This window comes from Natator depressus, chromosome 3 (assembly GCF_965152275.1).
Source record: "Natator depressus isolate rNatDep1 chromosome 3, rNatDep2.hap1, whole genome shotgun sequence".
NCBI classification, from domain to species: Eukaryota; Metazoa; Chordata; order Testudines; family Cheloniidae; genus Natator; species Natator depressus.
The window spans coordinates 146,165,234-146,187,430 of NC_134236.1; the positions used below are offsets into that span (position 1 = coordinate 146,165,234).

The 22,197-nt window shown below is 39.2% G+C and overlaps 1 protein-coding gene across 6 annotated transcripts in view; it reads left to right on the top strand.

The window, feature by feature from the left end:
* The window catches only part of CRIM1 (cysteine rich transmembrane BMP regulator 1), a 305,273-nt gene that overhangs the window by 132,280 nt on the left and 150,796 nt on the right, over positions 1–22,197 (top strand). For 5 of the 6 annotated variants that reach the window (XM_074948988.1, XM_074948986.1, XM_074948983.1 and 2 more), the window contains one exon: positions 13,165–13,286. The exons of the other annotated variant lie outside the window; for it this stretch is intronic. In XM_074948988.1, coding sequence (XP_074805089.1) covers positions 13,165–13,286 — 122 coding nt within the window. The remainder of the gene's footprint in view (positions 1–13,164; positions 13,287–22,197) is intronic. 6 annotated transcript variants of the gene reach the window in all.

A 22,197-nucleotide genomic window follows, 5' to 3' on the forward strand; every position in this document is an offset into this window, starting at 1 on the left:
GTCTAGTCAGAATTTGGTTGACAAAGGACAAATCATTTTGTGAAACTGTGGAAAAATTCCCTGATCAGATGATGGGGAAGTAGTGTGCTTGGGACATCCCTATATGTGCTGTTAAAGAATAAATCCAGTCCTATTAATGAATGAAAATTATATGTGTACTGAGTTATGCAGGTATTGTTAACTATACAACCCCGTGGTCAGACAAAAGTAGGGAGGATGTCAGGAGCTGAGACAGCAGAGGTTTTTTTCTTTTGGAAATGTTCAGATATGAGGTGCAATTTACTACCTTTTAGAATATTGAAGTATTTCAGAACAAACAGTTCATGCAGAACAGTTATCTGGCATTTTCCTGGAATTCTGTACTATATGATATTGTCTGCATCAAGTTATATCCCATTAAAATACTGATACAGATACCAGAAAAACAGGATCCCAAACGTACTCACCAATTTTCCACTCAAAAAGCCAGTATCAAACTCTGTTTAAAAAACCAAAACACAAAGCAGGTAATTCTCCCCGTAAGCATAGGATCTTTTCAATATTAAGCCAAGCTAACGAAGCTCTCATACCGTACTACATTGACATATGCCAAAACATATTCTGAGATTGTAAATAAAATTAAATCTTATTTTGTGGGGATAGAGAGTAATCTGTAAAAATTTTGGCACCAAAAGTTCTACGAAAAATGCTCCTTACAAAAAATTGCATTAAGGGAATTTAAGATTACTAAGTGAACCACTCAGAAGTTAGGAAATGCCAGAGGTAAGGTTACACAAGCAACCATAACTCTTACCCTTAGATACGTATGTTAAAATCCATTATTTAATTATGTAACCATGTACTATTCTGTCCATGGGACACCAGCCTCGCTCATTGTGCCAATGAATAAGAAAAAGGTATAACATTTTTTAGAGGAAACTTGTGAAAACACAAATGAAGAGGAAGACTGTAGTACCGTTACTATTGGTCTACCAAAAATTTGTTTTAAAGTATTTTCTGGAAAATTTATTAATTATGCTTTCATAAGCTGAGTTGGAGGGTGAGATTTCATGGCCTGTGCTGTGCAGGAGGTCAGACCAGACGATCATAATGGTCCCTTCTGACCTTAAAGTCTATGATTCTATGATAAGCCATTTAAAATAAATATCAAATGAATTATTTGTAAATGTTATTTTTTTAATAAATTATTTTATCCTCATATCTGATTATTTTGCTAGCCTCAAAACTGAGGGCCAAATTTGGTTATAAGAGTGTGAACTTGAATCGTGCACTTATGCTGGATTTACATTATTACAATTACAAACAGATTTTGGCCCACATTAAAATTTGGATTCACAGGACTGTGCTCCTTTAGGCTGTGTGGCATAATACATAGAGCACTGCACTGGGATTCAGGAGATCTGGGTTCTGTTCCTGACTACCATTGGCCTACTGGGCAAGTCATTTCACTTCTGTGTCTCAGCTTCCCCATCTGTAAAATGGGATGCTGACACCTGACCTCCTTTGAGATCTATGATGAGAAATGCTCTATAAAAGCCAGGTATTATTATTATTTATTAACAGCCTTCCTACCTGCTATGCACAGACCAGAACACACCAAAGCAAAACTAGACTTTAGCAGAACAATAGATGCAAAACCTGTGGACATATCTCCACTGCTACCGTGATCAACACCCCTCACAACACATCTTTCAAGATCCATGGGTCCTACACATGCCTATCACAGCATTTGGTGTACCTCATTCAGTGCATTAAATGCCCCAATAACAACTTTGTGGGTAAAACCGGTCACTACACTCTCTCAACTAAACTCACACAGGAAAATGATAAAAGATAAAAACACGGTATCACCTGTGAGTGAACACTTTTCACAACACGACCATTCTGTCTGTTCTGTCAGTCCTCATCCTCAAAGAAAACATGCATAACATTTTCAAAAGACAAGCCTGGAAACTTAAATTTGTAACTTTGCTAGATACAAAAAATCATGAACTGAATAGACACTGGATTTGACTTCTTACAACAACCTGCAACCCACTAATAATCCCTCCAGTGGCCTTTCTCTACATACCCTCTTTCCTTTCTCCCCTACAACAGGAAGGGTGTTAACTGGCCACTTCACCTTGAATGGTACCTTGAAATATGTGTTGACTACTTATGCTATACAATCTAATCCACCTTGAATTTAACTTTGACTCACTGAGTACATTTCCCAGACATGAAGAGGAGCTCTGTAAGCTCGAAAGCTTGTCTCGCACCAACAGAAGTTGGTACAATAAAAGAGATTACCTCAACCACCTTGTCTGTCAACCTGCTGTGCAGTTATTTTCAACATCACTACCTTGAGTGTGGGGGAATTATACAATAACCTCCATAGAGGAGTGCCCCAGCTGCTCCACGTCTGGGATGGGGCAGGATTTGACCCCCTTCCAAATCAACCAAGTGCCTGTTGTGCTGTGTTTGTCAGTTTTGCTAGATGACAAACACCAGACAAATAAAGTGAAGTGATTTTTTGTGAACAAAACCTTATGTAACCCGTGTATCAAGTTGTCAGTGATGCATGTTTCAATACTTACATGTAAAAAGTTGTGAAGACAAGGGCCTGATTAGTGAAGCACCTGTAGAGGTTTGCCAGAGAGAGGCCCAGCCTCAAAAACCTTTTCAATCCATTGGACTAATACTCCTGCTACAGAAGCTTAATGTGCCCAAAGCAGCTAGGATGAGATGCTGTCAAGGGCTGTAATCAAGGAAGTAGCATGTGCAGAGGCTGCGGAGCCTGCCTGGACAGTGGAACCACGGAGGCAACATCCGAGAGTGGAAGTTCTCTTAGATAGTCCAGTACTCTGTCAGCCCTTCTAGCAAAAAGAAATAATACAGTTGTAGTGCTTAATCTAATAAAACACATGCTTAACTTGCATGGAAGTCTGTGGGATGTAACTACAGGGATAGAGTTAAGCTTGTGTTTTGGTTTGCTGGGAGCCATGGTGAAGAGGCCAAGTATCTTTCTTTATTTGTTTGTTTTATTGTGTTTTTCTTAAAAATGCTGTGTTTGGATTTTCTGTAGGCTTAATCTGTATGCAAAATTTTGTGTATGATTTATGTAATTGTGATATTTTAGGAGCTTGAAAAAAACCTTATTTCTGTGGAATTCTCAAGAAGGAATTACTTAAAATATAGAATTTTATCAAGAAATGCCAAAGGTACCTAGAAAACAAAGTGTTCATTTTCTTCTAAGGTCTTGTCTATACAGGCCCATTAGTGCATGATAGACTGGTGCAGATTACAATTTACACCCCACTGGTGTGGACTAATGTACCATGTAGACTAGCCCTAAGTGATTATTACACCATGCTTTAAATGGAACACTCAATACAAACGGTGTAACTGGTATCGGTTTGAGCCTGCAGACAGCCTGAAATGATAGCTCCAAAGTGTTTGAGCTACCCTTTACATTTTAACTCTGAAACCTTCTGCCACTGGGATGAGGGTGGGGGTGGGGCCATGAGGATCCTCAGGGGGAATAAAAAAATAACAAGAAAGGAAAAGATAAACTGGAGTAAAATTATGAAGTCTTTGAAAGTAAAAAAAATAAGGAGCTTGATTTTGAAATACAAGTTGAGAAAGGGATTTGAAAAGGCATGGGAGATGACTTCAAACATTTTTTTCAGCTTCTCAGAATATCCTATATAAAGATTTTTGCATTACAAAATCCAGGAAGAAGGAAGAGCAACATGCAGAGATTTCTCTATGTAGGCATGAACATATATTCGGGGCAGAGGAGGTAGTTTCCACAGGTTTGCAATTTTTTAATAAAATCACAAACAAATATTAGCAATAAGTCAGCTGCAGTTCACCTTAGATTGCCATGATCCATTTCAAAATTAGCCAACTTTTGTGTCAAGTTTATCAGTTTCAAAAAATCTGATATTTTAATGGAACTAGTAATTTCTTTTTGATTTCTAGAAGCCAATACATATCATTCATTCCCCCCCCCCCAAAAAAAAAGCCTTAATGTTTTAGCAACAATTAATAAATGCTAAGTAACAGTACAGCTATAAGGGCACTTGGGAGTACTGAACCTAGGGAATTAATAGAGAGATGAATTCTAAGTTACTGACTTCACAGACAGCTGACACATTATGTGGAAGGAGAGAGGCTTCAGTTTCGCATGTGATTTTTTTCAGTTGGTCAGAAAAGGTTTATGGCCTGCTTTTTTGGGAACCAGAAACCTGTCTGCCTCCCAGGAGCACTGTTAGTCTATTTCAGGAGAGGAGATGGCACGCATCTCAAAGCTGTACTTAAGAGTACCTTTTGACATTTGTTAACTGATTGTGCGTGCCTGCAAAGTAACTAAATGAAGGGGATCTCTTTACCTTCCTGACATACAGCAAAAACTACCAGTAGTTAACATCTCTCTTTATTCCATCTAAAATAGTCTTCAGACACATCCCTTGGAAAAGCAGTTAATGGTAGACAATTATCTGAATAAAGAATAAGAGAATGTTTGTAAACCTTGTGCTTGATATCATATTAATTTATAGTGAGAAACCACAAACATAGTTGCCAATTGTGAATTGGATCAGCATTAGTATTGAAATGGAAAGTAGCGTCAGTTTTTCCACCCTGGAATGAAATACCCAGTGTGACTCTCTAGATATTTTATTTAAGCGATACTTTGAGCTCTGTGAGACACAGGTAAGGACAGTCTCTTCTCTGAAGACCTTGTTGAATAAGAATATATGTTAAAGAAAAAACTTACAGGGAACACATTCTTATTAGGATAACTTGATTTTCTTTCATTAGCAAGATAAGTGAAATAAATTAGGACTGTGGGAGCAAGTTGAGGAAGATCTAATGTTTGCAGCTTTATCTCCCCTATTAGCTGGGAATATTTTCTCCACGCTTGCCGATCTCTCAGAAAGGTTTTTGTATGGATGTGGGATACTTGGCCAGTGTTTTTGTGCGATTCTAGCAGGAGGCAGAACGGAATGTGAGGAGTGCTGGTTTCTTTCTTTGCAATTCACAGGTTTGGGAAGGCAAAGTCCCTTCATTCTTCTGCACGTTCTCCTTGAGGTGAGAATTTGAGGGTAAAACAACATGTCAAAAATGCAAACAAAGTGGAAGGAAAGAAATTAACAAAATATAATACTATTAAAACCAAAAATGATTTATGTCCCCTGCATCTGCTTAATGAGTTGCATTGTCACAAATCCAATGTGGGGAATACTCTGACTTAGATCAGTCATAGGCGTAAAGTTCAGTATCTCATGACACTTCAGGACTACAGGTGGAGCTTTGTATCACCGGAAAGACTTCAAATTTTCCAGTGGGATCACCTGCCTTCAGCAGTAGTGAGTGTTCTTATGCCTGCTTTTACAATGGCTATCTATCAAAAGCCATGTAGACTGTAAATTGATACTGTTGACTTTTAAAACCATTAACAGTGCAGACTCCATCTACATTCATATCCACCTCCAAGAGCCTTGTCCTGATGTGTCTGTTTTTGAACATCACCTGCTTTTGCAGAATCCTATAATTATACATTAGAGCAGCTGATCCATCATGCTTTGCTTTGCTGAGCACCGGGTGTGGAACTTGCTCCTCTTTGAATAGTCTCTTTTCTCTTTATATTTTAGAAAAATACCTAAAACTTTTTCCCCCTAAAAAAGGTATTTTTGGAATGACTACCTTTGGCTTCATATTAAATGTTTTGAAAACATATTAGTTGCTGGATGCCCAGTGGTGGTATGTAGAGCTATGCAGGAACTGAGATTTTTGTTTTACGGGAAATTCTGTGATTTCAAAATTTTGTTTTTGTTCTGAATTGGAATGAAAATAAAGAATTTTGAATGTTTCCTTAAAACAATTTTTTGGGGAAAAAATTGGTTCGTATCTATGGAAATGTTTTGATTTTGACTTTAATTTCCCATTTCACAGTGACTGTTTGTAAGGAGAGTGATCACTTTACATAAGCTATTCCCAGCAGGAGAGTGGGGTCGGGGGAGAGAGAACCTTTTGTAGTGATAAACACCCATTTTTTCATGATTTGTGTGTATAAAAACAAACATCTTCTGCATTTTCCACAGTATGCATCTGATGAAGTGAGCTGTAGCTCACGAAAGCTTATGCTCAAATGAATTGGTTAGTCTCTAAGGTGCCACAAGTACTCCTTTTCTTTTTGCGAATACAGACTAACACGGCTGTTACTCTGAAAAATGACTGTTTAGAAATTTATTTTATATTGTATTTTTTTTAAAAAAGTAAACAGTCTGTTCCAAAAGCAGCCACATGCTTTTTTCAGTTATTTTTCAAACTCAACACATTTCCTCAAAATTTGTTTTAACAGAGCAGCATTTTCCAGCTGAAAATGTTGGATGAGCTCTAGATCGGTGATGTTCTGTTGAGAGATCTTGTTCCATTGCTGTCATCACATGGCTGTCATTTGACAGAGCTGACACCCAAATAATAAATGCTTTATTTAAACAGTCCAGTGGGTCTGCGTTGACTGTTTTGTGAAGTCCTTTCATTCCTCTCTACATTCACCTAGTTGCTCTAGGGCAGGGGTTCTCAAACTTCATTGCACTGCAACCGCCTTCTGACAACAAAAATTACTATATGACCCCAGGCGTGGGGTACTGAATCCTGAGCCAAAGTCCGATCCCTGCTGCCCCAGGTGGGTGGCCAAAGCCCAACCCCCACTGCCCCGGGCGGGGAGGCCAAAGCTGAAGCCCAAGGGCTTCAGCCCCAGTAGGGAGCCTGTAACCTGAGCCCTGCCACTCAGGGCTGAAGCCCTCAGGCTTCGGCTCTGGATGGTGGGTTTCGGCTCTGGCTCCGGACTCCAGCAAGCCTAAACCAGCCCTGGTGACCCACTACTCTAGGGTACTCTCTCATACTTCACTTTTGGTGGCTCTGAGTATTTTCATTTGCTCTAGTCTTCACTCTTGCCTTGCTGTCCCTTCTTACAACTCTGGTATCTCCACACCTCCTTCTGTTATCTTGACTCTTTGAGCTCTCTCACTGCTTTTGAGCTTTCATCTCATTTACCATTCCAATCTTTCCTCTCTCACCTTTGATCCTATCTCACAAAATGGCATCTCTTGTTTTATACTACCTCTCACAGGGTTAACATAGATCAATGGAAATTTGTCTTCATCCTAAATATATGTAATATTAAGGAAAACTATTTTCCTTGTCTTTTCTCCAGTATCTGTAGGAAAGTAAAGTCACAAAGGTAGTGCTGGGTCAATATCCAACTCCTTTATCTACTTAATAGCTCCTGCAGTGTCTGCTCACTGACAAACATCCTGCTGATAAAGTAGCTGTAACATTGGAAGGGATATAGATAAGAAGCTAGTCAGTACATTTCAGTGTATCTCAGAAAACAATAATTTGCTTGATTCATTATTTTTAAAAAGAATATGAGAGGAAGCAGTGTCTGGCCTGAAGAAGGACTCAGAAATAGCTACTAGACACCCGTACACTGAACCCTGTACTATCTTGTTCTGTACACTGAACCAAGGTACTGTCTTGTTCTACAGAATCTCAACTTTCATTTAAAAAAGAAAAAAGAAAAGCAAGTTTCTAGCTCTTAAGAGTGAAAAGAAAACCTCTAAAAATGTGAACCAAGTGCAATCAAAGTAGATGGGAGCCTGGAATTTTAGCACTGAAAGGTGTGAACTGGCCCACTAATCCCAGTGCAGGATATCTGTTTCCCAGTGGTGATGATTTAGATGTCAACATTATCTGTTTAATTTTTCATATAAGAGAGAAGAGTGTGACAGATCTGCACAACTTATTTTGAGTGATGTCTCATTTTTCTGCCACAAGTAGTGTGATATTTGGGAGATGCCATCCCTACTTTCTTTTCCCCAGTCAAGAAGGAGCCAACACCAAGTAGCCCTGCAAAGCCCATAGTCTTATTCAAGTCCCAGGGAGGAGTAGCCAAGCTAAAGGAGCCCTGTGGAGTCAAACAGTACTTGTAACCATATTTTGAATATCTGCATAGTTTAAAGTTTGCATTGATTTGGATTGGGGGAATTTATTTTGTGATACCATGCCTAACTACCATTGAAAATCTGGTCCCGTGATGTTCTTCAGGTTTTTAGAATGGGTAGATTTCATGCTCTGTCGCCTGGTTTTTATTCCTATATTGGAGGAGGAAGACAAGCTTTCCTACTTTCTCAACTTTGTATGACCTATTCCAAGAGAAGAAAATATTCTCTCAGCATCATCTAGCTAAACTGAAATCAAAATAATTACGTCAAAAGCATTTCTGCACAACCAAAATGGAAAATATTTATGTTTGGAAAAATATAAATACCAGAGTTCGCTCCATGGTAAAGACTGAAAGTAAAAGATATTTAATGAAGTACATGACATTGACATATTTATAAAGCTTGAGAGGACCTCAAAAGTTAGATGTTCCCCTTGAATCTGTATATAATTACAGTAGCTTTTTTTTAACTCTCTAAAATTTGATTAGGGCTTATTGATGCAACATATTTTATTTATTTCCACCTAATTTCCTTCTTTGACAGGGTTAGTGGCCTAGTGGAGGGGGGAACCTGTAGATATGTCTCGATTTAAGTAAGGCTTCCAAGTTCCATTTTCATAAGCAAATTAGAGAAATGTGGGTCTATATCAATAAGCAAATTAGAGAAATGTGGGTCTGTATGAATAAGATGGGTGCACTACTGGTTGAAAGACCATACTCAGAATAGTTATCAAAGGTTGGCTGTCAAACTAGGAGGATATATCTAGTGGGGTCCCACAGGGGTCTGTCCTTGGTCCAGTACTACTCAGTGTTTTCACTAGTGAATTGGATAATGAAGTGGTGAGTAGGCTGATAAATTTGTGTGACAAGCTGAGTGAGGTATTATATTTTAGTGAACCAAATCCTGTTGATGAGAGACAAGCTCTCGAGATTTATTTTTTTTTAAGATATTATCCCACCCACCTTGTCTCTCTAATATCCTGGGACAAACTATAGAATCGTAAGACTGGAAGAGGGATCTCGAGAGGTCATCTAGTCCAATCCTCTGCACTATTGGCAGGACTAAGTATTATCTAGACCATCACTGACAGGTGTTTGTCTAATCTGCTCTTAAAAATCTCCAATGGTGGAGATTCCACAACTTCCCTGAGCAATTTATTCCAGTGCTTAATCACCCAGCCAGTTAGGAAATTTTTTCTTATGTCCAACCTAAACCGCCCTTGCTGCAATTTAAGCCTATTGCTTCTTGTCCTATCCTCAGAGGTTAAGGAGAACAATTTTTCTCCCTCCTCCTTGTAACAACCTTTTATGTACTTGAGAACGGTTATCAGGTCCCCTCTGTCTTCTCTTCTGCTGACTAAACATACCCAATTTTTTCAATCTTCCCTCAAAGTCATAGGACATGTTTTCTAGACCTTTAATCACCTTTTGCTCCTCTCTAGACTTTCTCCAGTTTTTCCACATCTTTTATGAAATGTGGCGCCCTGAACTGGACACAATGCCTAATCAGCGTGGAGTAGAGCATTTCTTGCTTACAGCATTTCTGTTAATACGTCCCAGAATGATGCTTGCATATCTACCACAACTCTCTGTATAAACTTTTCAGAAGATATCAAGCTGGGAGGAGTTGCAAGCACTTTGGACATTCGTATTAGAATTCAAAACAACCTTGATGAATTGGAGAAATGATCTGAAATGAACAAAATGAAATTCAGTAAAGACAAGTACAAAGTACCACACTTAGAAAGGAAAATTAAATACACAACTACAAAATGGGAACCTTAGGCAGTAGTACAGCTGAAAAGGATCTGGGAGTTATAGGGATCACAAACTGAATATGAATCAACAACATGATGCAGTTGTGAAAAAGCTAAATTCATTTTGGGATGTACTACCAAGAGTGTTGTATATAAGACACAGGAGGTAATTGTCCTGCTCTACTTGGCACCGGTAATGTCTCTGTTGGAGTACTGTGGCCGGTTCTGCAGGCCTTGCTTCAAGAAAGAATTGGACAACTTGGAAAGAGTCCAGAGAAGAGCTACAAAAATAATTTAAAAAAAAATTAGAAAACCTGACCTCTGAGGAAAGGTTAAAACAACTGGCACTATTTAGTATTGAGAAAAAAAGACTGAGGAGGGACCTGATAGGCTTCAAATATAGAATAGTAGAATCATACAAAGTTAGGGCTGAAAGGGAATTTGAGAAGTTATCAAGTCCAACACCTTATGTTGAGGTTGGTCCAAGAAAATCTAGACCATCGCTGACAGGTGTTTGTCCAGATGTTCTTAAATCCACCAGTGATGGCGATTGCACAACCTCCTTTGGAAGCCTAGTCCAGATTAACAGATTAAAATATATGAAATATTGTCACCTTGAGCCATCACCAGCACTTTTTCTTCTTTTTATACCTGATTTTAGAAAGGTTCCAGATTCCAATAATACTAATGAGTGTTTTAGTCTGGAAAAGCCTGAGATGAGAGAGAGTCCTGAAAGTATACTTAATGATATGCTGCAGTTTCTCTAGTTTCTCACTTTCCCTTAAATCAGTGATTACAGGAATATCGTAATGAGCTTAACCTTTGGAGGAATCATTTATAACACTCAGTTTTGTGAGTAATTTCTGGGTAGACAAGCATGTTGGAGCTGGGATCCATTTGGGTGAAGATTAGATTTCATACTACTTGATAAGAAGGACTTCATGTGGGAAATAATAAATTATTCCTCATGAAAAAGGAAAGGAAATGGACACCTGAGATATAGCTATATAATATTTTGTATACCTGTGTGATGTCCTTGTACAATATTTTAATCTTTAGTTCTGAAACATAGTTTTCCCATAAGACTGTATATGGGAAGCTGAGAAGGTCAAAAATGGCAAGGAAAAGCTGAATGACACCATGTGGGGGCAAGCAGTAGAGACTTCTTCAAGGAATAGAAAGATTGAAGCAGGTGGGGGGAAAATACAAAGCATGGCAAAAAAAAAAAAGTTGTAATTGTTTCTAATTTAAACCAGCCAAGTTAATGAACAGGCTGTTGGGATTCCGCTGAAACCTCTTCTACTTGGCTCCCTGAGACCTTGGTTCGACTCCACTCTTGTCACTTGGGTTGTTTGCAAGCATTAGGGGGTGGGTATAGGGCATACGATAAATCCACATTTCAGAGTGGTAGCCATGTTAGTCTGTATCAGCAAAAACAACGAGGAGTCCTTGTGGCACCTTAGAGACTAACAAATTTATTTGGGCATAAGCTTTCGTGGGCTAAAACCCACTTCATCAGATGCATGGAGTGAAAAATTCAGTAAGCAAGTGAGTAAATAATTACAGTATTATAATAATACAGTAAGCAGTAGAGTAAGCTGTACTGTTTATATTGTTTACTGTATTTTTCACTCCATGCATCTGATGAAGTGGGTTTTAGCCCACGAAAGCTTATGCCCAAATAAATTTGTTAGTCTCTAAAGTGCCACAAGGACTCCTCGTTTATACATCCAGAGTTACGCAGCAAACCTCTTCCTTTATATAATTTACATGTTATGTTGCATCACATGTTTTGGGATTGGCTTGGTTACTTTGTAGGACCAAGTCCCTGCACAGCATGCTCACTCTGTCCATACACTTTTTATGTACGACTTACTCTTTACCTCATCTTTATGTTCCCAGTTTATCTTATCCATTGTTATATTGTCCACTGTAAATGGTTCCCTGGCTGTTCCACCTTGTCTTAGCCGGGGAATAAGGGGTAGTGGGAGAGCCAGCCACCCTTTCCTCTTTAAGACTTACAGTCTGAAAGAGCCAGATTTTTCACTACTCCTCTGGGAGTACTGTCTTCTCACTACATAGGTGGGTTGATTTGGGGCAGGGAATTCATTGTATGCCTATTTTAAAATATATTATAAAGGCAACCAGGAGATTTTCAATCCTCAGTTGCTTTAAAATGTATTTATAGGGCCTGTTCCCTCTGCTTTGAAATTCATGTTCATCCATGAGGTGGTAAATTAATCTATACATCTTTCATAAAACTTGTATCTACACACTCAGAAAAAGAAATATCTTTTGAAGAAATATCTTTTCTGTGAAGCTTCTCAGCTGTAATAACCACTATCCTCTGTGTGTTCATTTTGTCTTGTATTTTATTGTATTCTGACTGCTCACACCTTAAAATGTAAGCTCTTCTGGGCGCAAGCTGCTAAATGTCTGGCACACATGATCTTTTGCACAGCTCAGTGTGTGTTGATATCACTGTATAAACAATATTAATAATGTCTTTACATTCCATGCATCACAAATAAATGGAACTCCCCTTTCTCTGAGTTTTTTTTTAAGCAGGGAAATTAGGTAGAAACCATCTCAGACTCCTACTTATCAGGATTTTATGCTTTCCATCTCTAAACTTTTCTCTAAAAATCACCCTATGCTTTGTGAAAAAGACTGTGCCTATGGTAGTGATCCACTATCCAAACCTAAACAAAACATTTCATACACTGGGAGTCCAGTTTTTCCACTGCCTTTGCTCCTCATGTAATCATTTGCACCTCTGCAAAATGCGAATAAACCACTAACAAGTCAGAATGGTACTGTTTTGTACTTAGTTTGCACAGGTATAAATAACTACCCAAGATGTCAAGGCAGTAGATATCAAGCATGATTTCTCTTCCTTTCTCCCCATATAACCCAGTTAAGATAGATCTGGAGAGTGAATGGTGAGGGACTACAGTGTTCCATATATTGAGTAGGGGTGGGTGCTGCTGTTAGTTTTTACCAATCTACATTATTCTCAAACACGTTTTGAGGGTAAACCCATGTTAGACAATCTTAAAATTATTCTGTGTCTGCTGCTTTCTGAACCTGAACCTGTACCTGTATGTATATTGCTTGGAAAAGTTATGGGTGTAGCACAGGATCTGAAAACCCTCCACCTGTCCCTCCTTCTGATTGCATGACTACCTAGCATTTAAGCCCCTAGCACAAAAGCTCAGAGAGTTAATTCATCTAAATAATAGTTTTTGTTAAACCTGATAGTGTGTTAATAAAAGGTCATTTAAAAATATTTGTATAATTCCTTAACAGCAGGAATTCTGTTGTTGCAGCACGCTATTTCACCTTGCTATGCTTTCCTCTGATATGTGGCTTCATTTACTTATGGAGTTTCCCCTTTCTTGTCTTTGGTTTCAGATGCGAGTGTCTCTCTGGTTTATGTGGTTTCCCCATGTGTGAGGCAGGCTCCATTCCCCAAATAGTCTCACGTGGAGACGGAACACCCGGCAAGTGCTGTGATGTCTTTGAATGTGTCAACGGTATGTGAAGTTATTATTGTACCTGGAGAGGATGATTTTATGTGTCTGTGGGAGGTGTGGGTGTTTGAACATGCTGTCCAGGGATTTGGAAAATAATTGCCTTAAGTATTGCTCAAGATAAAAACTCATCTGGAAACTTTGAAGATGCTGTAATGGAGCAAAATGACAATAGAAAGATGTCAGTTTCTTATCCTTTCAAACTCACTGCACTCCTTCCCCATCCCAAATTTGCTGGGATCTTTTACATGTAGATTTAGCACACAATTTGAATTGACATTCAAGCTCTTCTTTGCCAGCATTAAATACTACACTTTATTAAAAAAAAAAAAATAGGGGGTTTTGCTACTCACAATCCTAGATTTTGCAAGATGATTCTAAGGACAAATATGCTCTTTGAGCAGTTTGAAGAAACATTTTAAGAAACATATATTTCTAAAGCAGCTTAGACCAACTCTCATTCTCATTCTTTGCAATTACTAATGCTTTGAGAAAACATTGTTTGAATAAGTTAAACATTTTATACTTGAGCTACTGTACTTCACAATTGTTATAAATTATAAGTGGGAATAGACACTTTTCAATTGATGGTGGTGCTGTGGAAGAGGAGTGGGTCACAAGTTGGGGTGTATCTCAGGTGAATGCTAAAATGGGTATTGACACAGTGGTGTCTCTAAAAGTACGTTGTCCCATATTCATCTGCACATCTGGTATATACTTGGGACAGCCGTTATTTCTGAATTTTTGTGCCATGTACGCATACAAAAAATGTTTTGAGTCGTTGCATGTTGCGATATTACAAACAGCTTAAATGTTGATTATTTAATTAAAATGTAGTACTTGGCACATAATTAGCATCTTTACTCTGATAATAGTAGGGAAAGAGAATATATGAGATATAAAAGCTGGGTTTCTTTGTGTCAATGAAAAAGTTTACCATTGAAAGTAACTGATACAAAAAAATCGCAACTGTTGGGGATAAAACTGTATAGTCTGAAGTGTTACATGGAACCTATCTAATTTATTTGCTGCCTCAGACATACCTGTTGCAGAGTCACCTGGCTTACAGTTCCATAATCCTTAAAACAACTGTCTCATTTTTGAAAACCTGAGTACTTGATTTAACCATAAGGCAGTGTTTGATTCATCATTCGCTATAACACCTACATGACTAAGAAATATTGAGCCAGTTTCAGACATGTGTTCACTGGTTTAATTTATAGATTCTCTTACATAATCTGCTAAGGCTTTATAACATTTTGTGACTACCTTGGAAGTATTTATATCTAATATTCAATGTGTAAGAGAGTCTGAGTTGGTGCAACATATGTTCCATGGAGCTGGAAACTAGGTATAAGAAGGTGCAAGTTATTAGCAGCTGTTTCTGTTGCATCAGGTGTTCCTACTTTATTCTGACATGTATGTCCATTGTACTTGACTTCTCGAGAGAGGCAGGATTTTCTTTGGATGCTACTTTAAAATGTTTGTTGTGCTGCTCTCATGCAGTTGACAGTGGTCTTGGGATTGTACTATTACTTCCTTATTTGTATTATTGTGTTACTGTTTACCCTAAGATATTTCAAAGATTTGGCTCTTCTTTTTTCTTAGCCCTCAGATTCACCCATTGCAGTCTCACCTTGGTAGGTTATTGAACTTTGGTTTTCACATACTATATTAGTGAAGGTTTAATTTACTTGAATCATCTTCTTATTAGCATTGGAGATGCACCTCTATCTACTACTTTATTTTGATAATTTAGCATCTGATTAGTGGGGTTCAGTCTGTTCTTATGTGGTTTAATTAGAATTTGTTAGCCTACTTGCACACATTCTTCTACTATATCTTGACTGGATCGTATGATTGCTAAAAAAAATTGTATAAAATCCCAGTTTACTGAAAAATTTTAAAGTTCATAGCACTGTGGGCCTTTGTCTAAGTCAACCTCATCGCAAAACATCTGCTCAGAGAAGGTGGCTTTAAGGAAGTAGAAGTCAACTTCAGTGAGCTGGAGAATTACTTTGCTAAGGGAACAAAATTACTATGTAGCAGCATATCTCATACATGGCCCACTGTCATCAAGGGAGGGGAACAGAAAGTGAGTCACCCAGGCCAGGAGCAGATGGAACAGGAGCCACCAAGGAAAGAAAGAGATGAGGTCTGAGGGGAAGTAGCTGCTGGAGGAGTGGAGAGGAAAGAGAAATTTTCCAGTGGAAGAGAAAACACAGAAGTGGTGAAAATAGTCTTGTCAAGCAAAGCTGGTGTAATTGTTTGACAGGGTTACAAGCTTGTTTTAGAATGGTAACTGCTCTAGATGTAATATACTTTGGTAGGGCATTTCACTTAGTACTGCATGACATTCTGATTAAAAAATTAGCATTATACAATATCAATAAAACATGCATTAAAGGGTCAAGAACTGACTAGCTAATTGATAGCTCTCTATAAGTGGTTGTCAGTGAGGAATCCTCACTGAAATGGGGTGTTTTTAGTGGTGTTCCAGAGGGATCAGTTTTAGGCTTATCACTATTGAACATTTTTATTAATGATCTGGAAGTAAATATAAAATCACCGCTGATTAAAATTTGTGGATGACACAAAGACTGGTGGAGTTGTAAATAATGACAGAGCACTCACACAGAATGATCTTGATTGCTTTGTAAGCTGTGCCCATTCAAATAAAATGCTTTTTAATATAGCCACATGCAAGATCATACATCTCAGGACAAAGAATGCATGCCGTGCCAACAGAATGGAGGATTGTATGCTGAAAAACAGTGGTTTCATCATAACTCAACATGAGGTCCCAGTGTTCTACTGTGGCAAAAATTAAATAAAACAAAACAAAACAACCAAACAGCAACAAAACTGTGATTCTTGGATGTACAAATAGGGGAGTTGATTTTACCCATGTAAGGCATTTGTGAAACTGAGACTTGAAGATTGCATGCAATTCTGGTGCCCACATGTTAAAAATCATTTGAAAAATTAGATAGGGTGTGGAAAAGATCAATGTAGGGGCTGGAGGAAATACATTGCAGTGAGAGAATTAAAAAGCTCAATCTTTTTATCTTATTAAAAAGAAGATTGAGAGGAGACTTAATTATAGTGTAGCATTACCCCCACAGGGAAAAAATACCGGGTAGCAGAAGACTCTATAATGTCGCAGAGAAAGGTATAACAAGAACTCATGAGAAGCTGAAGCCAGACAAATTTAAATTAGAAATAAAGAACAAATGTGTAAAAGTGAGGGTGATTAAACATTGGAACAAACTACCAAGGGAGCTGGTAGATTTTCCATCTCTTGATGTCTTCAGATCAAGATGTCTTTATGTAGCTTTTAGTCAAACACAAGTTATTGGGCTCAATAGAGGTAGCTGGATGAAATTCTCTGACTTATGTAGGAGGTCAGATTGGATGATATAATGGCTCCTTCTGACCTTAAAATCTATAAAAGCTATCATGGAGTTTCAAGTATGGCAAGTGGGACATAAGTAGAGTTCCATCACTGTATTTTTCCCCATTTCATGACACCAGTTGGTGGTAGCATGTGGGGAGAGGAAAGAACAAATACTGAACTTGTCAACAGTGCACATAAAAAATTCTGTATCACAACTTGCAGTATGTTGACCTTGTGAGTTGTCCCAATGCTCCAGGAATCTGCAAAGGCTATGAGGGCACATGGACAGCAGAAGGTTTTCTTCATGATACTGCTGTGTCCTAGTGATCACGAATAGCCTGTGTACTATTGAAGCAATCCAGCCTTCTCTAGTATCTACTCCAAGCATGTGCTAATGCGACTGATTTGAAACTTTCATCTCGCTGGGGAGTAGGGAGAGGCTCCCCTTAATCAAAATGAATGGTATCTGGTGTCTCAAAGCTGCTGTGAGTGTGAGAACATGGCCAATAATGAGAAGATACCTAGTGCTAAGAATAGGCAAGATGAATACAATGTGGAAGGCATAATCCAATATGAAGACACTGTTCATGGTGTGCACTGCATTGTTTATCAGACGGTGGTTTTTTTTTTGTTATAACCACTTAGGCGAGCAGTAAATACCACCAATTTGGTCAACTTAATGGATGCTACAGACCTACCTGCGCGCGCGCACACACATAGACATAATAAGCTTTCAAATGATATTTTAAGATGAGGCATTAGTGGATATTTGCATTTGTTTTTCTTAGTCATTAAACTGTTATTTCAAGACCTAAAATTGGATTTCTTTGTGATCTCAGTGTCTCACATCAACAATCTAACGGGTAAATCAAAATATAACTTTCTACAGGTATCATTGAACTATAATAGTGCTGGTGACATTTCTAGTCAACATCATTATCATCATGTTGTTCATCATTATGATCTCTGTCGAGAGTGAGTGGGTTACCACAGTGTTCATTGCTTTTGGCATGTGTACAGCGTTATGCAGGGAAGATTGTTCTGACTACAGACATGGCTGTGCAATGATCCCTACTGGTACAGGCACAGATGAGGTCTTGTACAAGCTCAGATGCCAATGGGCCCTAGAAAAATACAGGAACTAGTTCATCATCACGCTTTTCCATCCATGTTGCAATGGTGATCCAATATCTGATGTACCTATGTGCTAAGATATCCTAATCTTTGTTTACCAAGATGCTCTTTTGACATGCTCGTCAAAACTGTCCTCACATGGTGGGAGTCTGGCTAGTGACTTGTGCTTTTTGATGACTAGATTGAGGGCCAAGCAATTCAGGTCTCTGTGGGTGTCTCTTCTTTCTTCCTCTGATCATATAGCACTGCTACCAACTTACTGACTGCAGAAAATTCGGCTTGTCTGTCACTGTCTCCCAATTTGGCAAGATCTCTGAAGCAGTAAATTCCCTTTGTTTTCACAACATTGAACACATCTTTTTTCCAATACCAAATAAGGATGGCACAAAGTCACATCATGTTAATGCTTGTACAGCAGGAAATAAGTTGCAGAAGGCAGGAGTGAGTACTCACAAATTGTATGCTCAGGTATGTAGCGGCACTTGTCAGTTGTTCTGGTAAAGGTGCCTGTTTCATTCCACATGTTCCATTTTTGGAAAGTAATGAATAGCAAGGACCCAAACATCTGTGTCAGGTGACCTAATTATTATAGTTCCTTTGACACTAAGGGACCCAAATGCCATATTGGCACATACAGTATGCAGAAGCATCCTTGTCTGCTTACTTTTGAGTACTGTACAAGTCTTGGGCTTCTTCCAAATTTCCGACTAGTGATGGACTTTGCTACTTCACCATTGGAAAAGCCTACAGCAAGGAGTGTTTGTGTTGGATGTGCTCCTACACTCTTAGGTGCATTTTGAACCACATATTCAAAGAAGAATTTTAGAAGTGCCTGCTTGTTGGATGCCACATTTAAAAACTATTTCCATGGAGACACAGGGCTTCCACCAATCAGCTGGTATTTCTTGCATCTAGACTTAGATCCGGTCTGGTACTTTTTCTGCAGGATTCAGTTACTGTTGTCATATCTGTCAAAGACTTCAATTACAGAATTAGCTTTGCATCAGATCCTTCTAGGACCTGCCTCAAGTACTCGGTAGCCGATTCATCAAAGGTGAGGAATTTGTCTCCAGACATCATTTGTATGACAACCACAGCATCTGTGGTGTACACTGTGCTTTCTTTGTTCCATGCACTTACCTCAAGGATTCTTTCAGACTGACCTTCCAGCTGATACCCTAATTCAGTCTTTCATCAGCCTGGAAGAGGGACATAGGCACAGCTCCACTTGGGTGACTCAAGAACAGTTGCCATTGAAATGTCATGTCAACATCTTTCTAAGTACAGGGCTCTGCGGAAAACAGTTTCTGGACTGATAGCTGCTATGACTGTCGCTCCCTTGCCCATGGAGCTGCCTGGCCACTCTTCTGCCTAGCAGCTGAGCGAGGGGGATGTCACCGCTTCCGTGGAGACCCCCAGGTAAATGCTGCTAGAGCCTGCCTCACCCTGTCCGGTGCCCCAACCCCCTGCTCCCTCCCACACCCAAACTCCTCGGTGGTGTGGGGATGCGGTGGCCCGAGACTGCCCCAGCAGCAGCAGGTGCGCCTGGTGCAGGGGCTGCCTGAGCTGCCCCTGCGCCGGGCGCACCGGCTGCTGCAGAAGTCACAGAGGTCATGGAAAGTCACGGAATCCATGACTTCCGTGACCTCAGTGACAAACTCGCAGTCTTATTATGAGATACTTTGACGATTAAAAATGTGATGTGAAAACATTTCATTTTAGTATAGTGCAAAATGTTGATAGTCACCTTTTTGCCTTATGCTAAACTGCTTCATCATTTCTGAAAAAAATATTTCCCTATGCAAAACAATGTCTTTTTAATACATTGTTGTTTGGTAGCTATAATCAACAAGCACCACATTAAGTTGTAGAAATTTAAACAGTAAAAACTGTAGTGTTTCTGGAAACTACAAAAAATGACACTTTCTCATTTTGGTACTGTTGTTTCACCTTGCCTACAGCCTTACATCTCCACATCATACTTCACTTAAATGTACATAAAATAAGCTTTCAAATGATAAATGATCTGGGCGTGTACGTAGGGTGGGTACATTAAACTCCAAGAAATATGGCTCTGTTTGGAGAATTGCCAGATGCCTAAATAGTGTCTGTCTTTGCTCTGTGAATATTTTTTTGTGAATTTAATTTAGGTATGATTTGGAGGGCCTGTGGTCACAAAGGTGTTGTGCCTTTCTCTTGTCAACTGGATCTGATTTTGCCTTAGCTATGCTGCTTTCATTATGGGGGATAATCTGCTAGTCATAGTTCTTCGCAAATATTTATAGCAGTCTAGATTTTGTTTTGTCTAGACTAATAAAGCAGCTGTTTTTGGCTTAACATACCTTAGGGGAGTATGGCCTTATTTTTCCCCATAATGTTCACGCTGTTATTTCTTTATGAACTATAATAATAGATAATTGAAAAGTACTTTCTTATGACAGAAATAACTCTTGATTCCTGTTGAGGATCATGCTGAGTACTACTTAACTCTAATGCTGTAACTGGTGCTACTGGATCATGTTGTTTTCATGTTCCGTGTTTGGTCTTCATGTAGTAGACCTCTTTGTTGTTTCTGGGTTCAAATTACAGCAAATACTTAAGTTAGCAAGTGGTTAGAGCCACATGACAGCAGGAAACTTAAGAAAAGAGAACATTTGTCTTGGAGATAGCATGGTGCTTTTCTAACGACTGTGTGTTTGTAATGTTGTCATCATCATCAACATCCATGGGTATATGTAGAGGTCAGTAAATGTTCTGTGTAAAATTGGTATATTAATTGGGAGCATATTATAGGATGCTTTCTAAAATGTTGTACTGTAGTGGTTAAGATAATTCAGTATATGTGTTATACAAAGAATAATCTCAGTGGAATATGGCTCTTCTCCCTCCTCAAAGCCTTTTACTTAAGTGATCAGAACTCATTCTTTGAAGGTGGTAAGTGTCAAGCTCAAGCTGATGTGTCCGTGTAAAGTTCCCCTGCCCTGGATCATTCACCAAGAATGCTGTGTCTTGGCTTTTCCAAGGTATACCCTGAGCTCTGTCAACTCGAGGGACCTCCACCAATTTCTACTTCCCCAGAGGTTCTGAAGATTGACTGTCAAATGCTGGAGATATATTGGTTCCATTCTGTTCAAGGCTTTGTAAATGAGGACCTTGAATATGCCCTAGAATTACTGACAAACATTTCAGAGTACAAAGCAGCAGAGAGATGTGATGATCTTGTCTTCCCTGTTTAGCAGGTAGGCTGCTGCATGCTGTACCAACCTTAATTTTTCGGTGGTCTTTTGGCTAAACCATAGATAATGAATATTACAGTAGCCTGGAGATGACAGAAGCATGGATTGCAGTGACTTTGTCTGTGGTGAGAGGAAATGGAACAGATTCTTAGCTACTCTAGATCTGTGAAGGCATTTTTTGCCTCCTGGAAGTTTAATGATTAGTCTAGCAGTTTGTTTAGCTGAAAGTGCTTGGTGCTGTAACAGACCCAGATCAAAGACCATCTGCCCTGAAGAGTTTACAGTCTACAAAGTAGACCTAGAAAAAACAGTAGACACTAGAAATTCTAGATAAAAATAACTTCATAAGTTTAAAAAAAACATGAAAATCAAATATTCCCTCTCCTAGTTCCCAGTGTATTAAAGCGGAGCACCAGATCCACTGTAGTTAAGGTTGAACATTGCTTTTTATTTGAAGTTGAACTCTTAAGTGCTCTATAATCTGCATGTTTACTCAGATTGTCTTGAAATTGTTGTACCACATGAGGGTTCTGGGTAGTTTTCATGGTATGAATTTGGGGTCATTTGAGCAAGGGGTTCCGAAGATACAAACCTATTAAAAAACGCATTTTACAAAATTGACTAATTTTTCTAGTCCGCATCTGGAGCTGAGAATACAACTCTGATCCACCCCAAACTGATCTCAGTTGTTAAGGATTTATCTGAGGTAGTGAATTGCACCTACTGCCCCTTTGTCAGGTTTAGTTTGGAAAAGTTACTACAGGGTAAGTTAGGAACTTACTGTCAGTAGCTGCAGTCAGAGAGAATAAAATGTTCATGTGCAGCAGGATTAGGGCTCTTCGGAAGCAAGAGGGATTCCAGGCAGCCTGTTCTCTCAGTGATTTGCTGTCTCAAGGGGACACTGCTGTGGCTGTTGAACCTTGGGTTTGTGTGATTAGACAGTTGACAACCCTAACACTCTTTCCCTGCCCCTTCTTCAAGGCCTTCCCCGCTCACTCCATCCCCCTTCCCTCCGTCGCTCGCTCTCCCCCACCTTCACTCACCTTCTCTAGGCTAGGCTAGGGGGTTGGGGAGCGGGAGGGGTGCAGGTTCTGGGAGGGAGTTTGAGTGCAGGAAGGGGCTCAAGTCTGGGGCAGGGGGCTGGGGT